At 37.9% G+C, this 8,673-nt stretch overlaps 1 protein-coding gene across 5 annotated transcripts; it reads left to right on the top strand.

The window, feature by feature from the left end:
* The first annotated feature begins 332 nt into the window (after positions 1-332).
* LOC131019790 (phospholipid-transporting ATPase 1-like) lies at positions 333-7,892 on the top strand. 5 transcript variants are annotated; one of them, XM_057948362.1, is made up of 9 exons: positions 333-761; positions 944-1,090; positions 1,578-1,666; positions 1,873-3,241; positions 3,867-4,212; positions 4,426-5,218; positions 5,463-5,586; positions 5,863-6,082; positions 6,281-7,892. In XM_057948362.1, exons 4-9 carry the CDS (start codon positions 1,927-1,929, stop codon positions 7,053-7,055), a joined length of 3,573 nt encoding a protein of 1,190 aa, XP_057804345.1. In that variant the 5' UTR covers positions 333-761; positions 944-1,090; positions 1,578-1,666; positions 1,873-1,926; the 3' UTR covers positions 7,056-7,892. The 5 variants fall into 5 exon arrangements, 4 of the variants coding, with proteins under 4 accessions (XP_057804345.1, XP_057804343.1, XP_057804341.1 ...); XR_009100458.1 differs by having other exon boundaries at positions 335-761; positions 944-3,241; positions 6,281-6,739; positions 6,854-7,151; positions 7,468-7,892; XM_057948360.1 differs by having other exon boundaries at positions 1,578-3,241.
* Positions 7,893-8,673: the final 781 nt, after the last annotated feature.

The raw sequence follows: 8,673 nt of genomic DNA on the forward strand, positions 1-8,673 counted from the left end.
TTTGAAGTTAAAAAATCAATTAAGTATATATAAAAAAACATTTAAAAAAAATTACAACCCAAATATAAAAATGCATTTATAGTCGAACAACAATGCCAAAAAAACGAATTTTAACTTGAGTGAGAACTTCCTTAAACTAAAGAGCAAAACCATCATGTAGTAACAATTTTAGTTTGATTTGTTGCTTGTAGAGGCGGTTAGCTTATTGTATTGGGTAAATAAAAAGCAAAAGACGCAGAAGAGTAGTAAAGGGATAAATAAAATCAAACGAAAAAAATTCAAAAATAATAATGCTAATATTACGACAATATAATAAAGCCAATAATCGTGCAATTCCACCGTATAATCTGTCCCACTCCTCTCTCTTTTCACTCCTAGCTTTCCCTTCGATCTCAATCTAAAATCCCAACCACCATTGCTTCAGTTTCAGAAGCAAACTGCATTTTCTTCTAATTCTAGGTTATTCTAATCACTTGTTTACTAAAGTTTGACAATTTAATTTAGTTAATTCTTGTTATTTTTCGCGAAAAAAAAAAAAGAAACGAAAAAGAAAGCTGATCAGGATTCAGAAACAGAGTGGTGAGAAGCTGATAAACAAAGAAAGGGGTCGGAGATCTGAAATCTGCCAAAATTTCGACTGCCATCATTTCGTATTCAGTGCATTCATTCGTTCATTTCCATCAATTCACGCTTTCCTAGACCATAAATAAACGGGCCATCGCTCTTTCTCTCTCTCCCTCTGCGCATCAAATTTTCCAGAGGTCAGTGCTCTTTTATTGTTGCTGTCCTTTTATTTCACAATTCATGCTGGCATTATTTACATTGCTGTTGACGGCAATGTGGCAATGATTTCCTGATTCGAAATTTGGTTTTTGTTTTTTCTTGTGTCTTCATATTTGCGTTCTGTCTGATTTTATTTTATTTTCTTTTTTTCATTTTGCAGTTCTGGCATTTTTCTTGAAGACTGTGGAGGGTTGCTCATTTTGTACCGGATGCTATGATGCATTTATAGGCCTTTAGTTTCTATTTGATCACTGATTGTCTCGTGGGATTTTTGGATCTGCTTCTTTTTATCTCTGGCAAAGTAAAGGTGTGTTTTTAGCTCTCATATCTACTAGGGTTTAAGGTTTGTAGGAAGATTAGCTTTTTGAGGGGCGAAAATTTGCTACTACTGCATCATATTGATTTTGAGGTGGTATTAGCAAGTTTTCCAATTGACCGTAGAATTATCCAAATGGTTCAGATGTAATGCATTTATTTTGCCTCCCCATTGTCTTGTCTTGTTGATTTGCCAAGGGGATATCTTCTCCTCAAATCTTATCCTTTTGGGGACAGAGGTGCACTCTGGGGAGTCAATTTTCAGGTTGGGTTTTGTAGGGTTTAAGCAATTGTTCTCGTTTGGGGATTCGGTATGTTATTGTCTCTTGTATTCTTGCTGTTGATGGATTCTTTATGTCTTCCGATAAGCCATTGCTGCCCGAATCTGAACCATTCTCTACTCCAAACCCCCAGCCCCTACATCAGCGCCTTAACTCGTCCTTGAGATTCAGCTCATTGCGATGTTTGCGCCGTGGCAGATCATTCTCTTCCGGGGTGTCTGATGAGACGCAAGATTGCGATTTGTATCATCTGAAGGAGTTTGAGAATAATTCTGCTGCACTTGAAGGTGAATCTCTTTCAGGAAATTTATCAGAACGCCCTGCATTCCAGCTTGGAAGAAAGGGATTTTTGTCATTTGATCTCCGTCAACAATGCCCCTCAAGAGCACGGAAACGCTTTGTGTCATGGGGTGGTGTAATGGATGTGCAGCAGAATGATAAAGCCGTTGAAGTTTCTGGGGCTTCATCTCACATTTCTCCTTCTTGGTTACAGGCCGTGGACAAACCTCAGACATCTCAGAGGTCTGAGAGGTTTTTTCACTTAAGTATGCAGCTTGAAGATAATATGTCACGTCATGATAACCCCAGGTTGATACATATTAATGATCCAAAGACGACATGTGATAATTCTCAGTTTTCTGGGAACGAGATCCGCACCAGCAAGTACACATTGCTTAACTTCTTGCCCAAAAACCTTTTCATTCAGTTTCACAGGGTGGCTTATTTGTATTTTTTAGCCATTGCTGCTTTGAACCAGCTTCCCCCTCTTGCTGTATTTGGCAGAACTGTTTCCCTATTCCCTCTTCTTTTTGTGCTTACTGTCACGGCTGTCAAAGATGGTTATGAGGATTGGCGGAGACACAGGTCTGACAGGAATGAGAATAATCGGGAGGCACTAGTGCTACAATCAGATGGATTTCGTCCCAAAAGGTGGAAAATGATTCAGGCTGGTGAGGTATTGAAGATCAGTTCCGATGAAACTATTCCTTGTGATATGGTGTTGCTAGGAACGAGTGATCCTAGTGGAATTGCCTACATACAGACGATGAATTTGGACGGCGAGTCAAACTTGAAAACAAGGTATGCTCGACAAGAAACTAATAAACTTTTTCTTGAAGGGACTATGATATCTGGTATCATCACTTGTGAGCAGCCAAACAGGAATATCTATGAGTTCATGGCCAATATGGAGCTGAATGGGCATTGTCTTCCTCTCAGCCAATCCAATATCGTTTTGCGTGGCTGTCAGCTGAAGAACACGGAATGGGCAATTGGTGTTGTGGTTTATGCTGGGCAGGATACAAAAGCTATGCTGAATAGTGCAATGTCCCCTTCTAAAAGAAGCAGACTGGAAACCTACATGAACCGGGAGACATTTTGGTTATCAGTTTTCCTTCTAATCATGTGCCTTGTTGTTGGCCTAGGGATGGGTTTATGGTTAAACCGCCATAAGTCTCAGCTTGATACCATGCCTTACTACCGGAAAGTTTACTTCCAAAAGGGAAAAGATGGCAAGAAGTACAAGTATTATGGAATTCCCATGGAGACATTTTTCTCATTCTTGAGTTCTATCATAGTTTTCCAGATAATGATTCCGATATCCCTCTATATCACGATGGAGTTGGTGCGGTTGGGGCAATCATATTTTATGATTGGTGATCAGCATATGTACGACAGTTTGAGCAATTCTAGGTTTCAGTGCAGATCCCTGAATATTAATGAGGACTTGGGGCAAATACGATATATACTGTCTGATAAGACAGGCACACTGACAGAAAACAAGATGGAATTCAAGAAAGCAAGTATCTGGGGGAAAAGTTATGGTGACTCTAAAGATGGTTCACAGGACACAGATGCTGAAGGTATAATCTGAAAGTCTTGCTTTACTTGTATAATAATGTGAATTTATGTTGATGCTGTCTCATTTTGCATAAATTCAACTATTATTGCATTGTTATCTATTAGAAAATTGATCTATGAGTATTCCTATAGCTAATCAGACGAGTCTATGGAGTGACACTCATTCTTTTGTAATTTTATGTAACTAACTTGTAGAACTACAGTGGACTGTATTGACTGACGAATTGCATGTTTCTTGTCTCTGATATGCATTGAAAATTACTGCAGTTTAGCTCATTATTAATTCTGCAGAGCAGACACCCTTCAGCTGTACACGTGCCCCTTTTCTTATATTCACACCTTATTCTTCTTTTCTCCTCTCCATTTTGAGTTCAGAGAGAGAGAGCCGTAACTTAGTTTTTCTCGTCAATCTGATTATGGTCTAATCATTTATTTTTGCACCATTCTTTTCTCCTATAGTTTCTTTCCATTGCACATGTTGCAATAGTAGTGCTCCAAGTTTTGTATGACCTGCTGCGTTTTGTGTGTGCATGCTCATGTCTCAATAGCTGAGATAGTATCAATTATTCAATGTGTATCATCTCTTCTTTCATGATTCTTGTCTTAACCTTGTGATGATATGTGCAGTGGAAGAGACTATGGTGGGTGGAAGAAAATGGAAGCTTAAATCCGAAATCACCCCTGATCCTGAACTCATCAAATTATTGTACAAAGATCTACATGGAGAAGAAAGAATTGCTGCGCATGAGTTTTTTCTGACTCTGGCAGCTTGTAACACTGTGATACCCATCCTTACTGGAAGTCCTTCAAGTATTTCTGGCAGTTCATTGAGTGATGGCCCTACCTCTATAGACTATCAAGGTGAGTCTCCCGATGAACAGGCACTGGTTGCAGCTGCCTCTGCTTATGGCTATACGCTTTTTGAGCGGACATCTGGGCATATTGTGATTGATGCCAATGGTGAGAAATTAAGGTAGAAAGCTCACCTCATTACTTCAATTACATATATTTTTTTTTAATTCTCAATAAGCTGGTTTTTCTTGATGAGCGATATAATATCACTGTTTCCTCTTTTACTTAATTCGGTACATGGATATTTTTATAATGCAGTTATTTCTCAATGTTAGACTCCTGTTAATCTTGAACTTATAATTGTGGCTTACACTATATACCATGGGCAATGCAGGTTGGATGTATTGGGTTTGCATGAGTTTGATAGTGTGCGTAAAAGAATGTCGGTTGTCATTAGATTTCCCAATGGTACTGTAAAGGTGTTGGTGAAGGGGGCTGATACATCAATGTTCAGCATCTTAGAAAAAGATCTTCCATGTGATGATCGCATGAGACATGTAACGCAAGGTCATCTGAATGATTATTCATCTGAAGGTTTACGCACCCTGGTTGTTGCAGCTAGGGATCTTAATGGTGAACTCCTTGCAGAGTGGCAACACATGTATGAAGATGCATGCACATCTTTGACTGATAGAGTTGTAAAACTGCGCCAAACAGCAGCTCTCATTGAATGCAACCTGACCCTTCTTGGAGCCACAGCTATTGAGGACAGGTTACAAGAGGGTGTACCAGAAGCCATCGAGTCCCTGCGGCAGGCCGGAATAAAGGTGTGGGTTCTCACTGGTGATAAGCAAGAGACAGCAATATCTATTGGTCTCTCTTGCCGACTCTTGACTCCAGATATGCACCAAATCATTATCAATGGAAATTCAGAACATGAATGCAGAAAACTATTATGTGACGCCAAGGCCAAATACCATGTCAATTCTGCAAGTTGCTTTGACAATATGACAAATTTGAAGAGGAAGACTGAACTTAATTTTGTTGAAATGTCTTCTCAAACAAAGTCTTCCAATGTGTCTCAACAGATTGTAGGCGAGGAAGACCGACCTACTTTTGGCCCATTAGCCCTTATAATTGATGGGAACAGTCTGGTATACATATTAGAGAAAGACTTGGAATACGAGGCATGTATCATTCTTTTCAATTGCTTTATTTTGGTTTGGAATTTTTTGAGTTTTCATTAATCTGTAGTTTATATAAAAAAAATCTTTATTTATTTATTTTTGTTTAGCTGTCCTAGGCAAGTTTTACTTTTCTGATTACTCAAGCATTTCTTGGCTGTGTTTGATATCCTAATGCGAAGCTAATTTGTAGTTGTAAGTAAGAATGACCAAACCTCTTACTAGTTATTTTTGCCATTTTCATCAGCTATTCAACCTCGCCACTTTGTGTAAAGTGGTGCTCTGTTGTAGGGTTGCACCCTTGCAGAAGGCTGGAATTGTGGACATGATTAAAAGCCGCACTGATGATCTTACACTAGCCATTGGTGATGGTGAGTCGGTTATCTTTTGAATTCCTATAGCTTTGTTTTCTACCATTACATTATTTTTTGGATCTGATCTTGGTTGCTTAGAGGTGAAGGAGGTGATTATTGCATTGTGTTTTGAGTTGGCTTGTAAATCTGAATGTGTTATTCTGGTACACTGATACTCTAGTGCGACTCAGACACATCATGCTTCTTCATGTTTTGTGTCTGCTAACTTTATAAACTAGTATATCTTTCCTGGAAGGTTTATGAAAATCTCTGTTATTGACACCTATTGTGCAGGGGCTAATGATGTTTCCATGATCCAAATGGCGGATGTTGGTGTTGGAATTTGTGGTCAAGAAGGGCGCCAAGCAGTGATGGCATCAGATTTTGCTATGGGCCAATTCAGATTTTTGAAAAGACTGCTTTTGGTGCATGGACACTGGAATTATCAGCGTCTTGGCTATCTCATTCTCTACAATTTTTATCGCAATGCTGTTTTTGTGTTGATGCTTTTCTGGTATGCTGATTTTATCCTTGATCTCTATGTATTAGTATTACATAATATTTCCTTACAAAATCTGGGTCTTTCCAAGTTGATATTATGAAGGGCTCGTTTGTTGATTTTGCATCACATGGGAAAAGCCATGCATGCACGCATACTTTAACTGTACATGGATCCTTACTGAACTAGTGCTTTCTCCATTTAATTTCGCAGGTATATCTTATGTACAGCCTTTTCTACCACTTCTGCATTGACAGACTGGAGCAGTGTTTTTTACTCCGTCATATATACTTCAGTACCTACGGTTGTTGTCGGTATTCTGGACAAGGACTTAAGTCACAAGACATTACTCAAATATCCAAAGCTCTATGCAGCAGGGCACCGACAAGAGAGTTACAATATGTCCCTCTTCTGGATTACAATGGTTGACACATTATGGCAGAGTCTTGTGCTCTTCTATGTACCATTGTTCACCTACAGAGAGAGCACCATTGACATATGGAGTATGGGCAGCTTGTGGACAATAGCAGTTGTTATATTAGTTAATGTGCACTTGGCAATGGATATTCAGCGCTGGGTATTTGTTACTCATGCTGCTATATGGGGCTCGATTGTTGTAACATATGGTTGCATGGTGGTGCTTGATTCTATACCTGTCTTCCCAAATTATGGGTTAGTCTACTTCACAATCATCATATTTGTTGAAAATGATCATTTATTGTACATCTATAAGATGCACCAATACTCATCCATGGTTGACACTGTGAAATTGTTGTTGTTTTGCAGCACAATATACCATCTTGTAAAATCACCAGTTTACTGGCTCTCCATTTTACTCATAACGGTTATAGGATTGCTCCCCCGGTTTATTTTCAAAGTTTGCCACCAGATCTTCTGGCCCTCTGATATCCAGATTGCTAGAGAAGCTGAAATATTGAGAAAAAGGCGACCTTTTTTTGGGTCAAATGTGGATCAGGATTCAATCTGACATGCATGCTTGCTAAATTTCTCTTGTTTGGCGAGCCTTTCCTCAAGCGTGTTGAGATGTGCCCTCCAAATGGTGTTCAGGTTTTGAAATTAAGCGGTATGACCAACATTATGTTGTTTAGTTATGGTTTTATAGACAACATTATCTGTTCTTAAGCTGTGTCTAGTCACATAATTTTGATGATTTCCATTGCCTTATTAAAATTGATTGTTAAAAACTGGATTAGAATCCAAGAATGTATATTCTTCAGGAAATAAATACTTATTTGGTTAAGTGAATATTAGGATTCTTGAGGTTAAGAATATTAGTTTATGAGTAGACCATTTCTTGTCCGATTACAATTAATGATGTTAAATATAGTGTTTATCCATTTTAAACCATGGCTACAATTTTCTTTTGTTTGATCTTGCAGAAATCTGGTGAAATCCCACAGATATGTAGGAACCCTTCCTGCTAACCTTCGCTTAAATTCTTCATATTTGTGCTACATGAAGTGATTGGCGGCATGTGGAACAAACCGCAAAGAGGCATGTTCGTCGTTCTGCTTGGGGCATACAGAGTGGGGGAAGCCGAAACTGATAATTCTAGTGTGAGGACCAAAGAAAAAAAGACGAATCAGGCTGCTGCTCGTTGTATCTGACTACGATGCTTAGTGAAAAATTGCAGCAGTTGAGGTAATTCTAGTTTGCCCTTGGAAAAATGAAGATGGGAAGGTTAATGAAGAAGACACAGGCCTGCCTCTTGTATAGTGTTACTATAGAGAATAGGTATTTTTATTCTATAACCAACTAAAGATTATTAGATCTTTTAGGACATGAAATGAAAATTTGTTTGCTATTTCCTTTTCTTCTTATAAGTTTTTTCGTCAACTAGAAAATCACAAGATTTTATTTAAATAGAATTTGGTTACTTAAGTGGTAGGGCAATAGTTCTCAAAGGACACTCCCAACTTGCACAATGTTGTTATAGAATGTGACCCCACTTCTTCACATAATAAATAATAAATTGAAGAATTTAAAATGAAATTGAAATATCCTTGTTTGTCGTTTGCCTCTACTTTCCACGCAAATCACAGTGTGAACGTTACTTTTTCTATGCACATGGAATTTATAATTTTCTTGATATATATATTCTGGCCAAGGTGTGAACTTATCTTTTGTCCAACCCAAACAACACTCCAATTCCATCACACTTCGTATTTTATATCCACCTCACCATTTATTTTTTTTCTAAACAAATCTATCGACTTACATTGTTGCTTAATCTAACTCGTATCAATTGATTGACAGTGAAAGGGGGTTACCATTTGACAAATCTTGGTTACATTTTGGTCAGACACCTATACGAGACAAATAATATTGTTTAATTTAAATCAGAGCTATTATTATTATTATCATTATTACTGAAGACATTTACTTATAGCAATGAAAGTTGATGAGATGCGACGTTTGCAAATGAACTCAGCTTCACAGACTAGATTTCAGCAATTTCAAGGCCACCGACAACAATATGATAAATGCAGCAAGAATGGCCATTTTATTTTAATTTATTTATCAAAATTTTAGTAAACAAGTCAAGAAATATTTATCAAAATTGTAGTAAACAAGTTAAGAAACAA

The sequence above is a fragment of the Salvia miltiorrhiza genome, chromosome 4 (genome assembly GCF_028751815.1).
Source record: "Salvia miltiorrhiza cultivar Shanhuang (shh) chromosome 4, IMPLAD_Smil_shh, whole genome shotgun sequence".
Lineage (NCBI taxonomy): Eukaryota > Viridiplantae > Streptophyta > Magnoliopsida > Lamiales > Lamiaceae > Salvia > Salvia miltiorrhiza.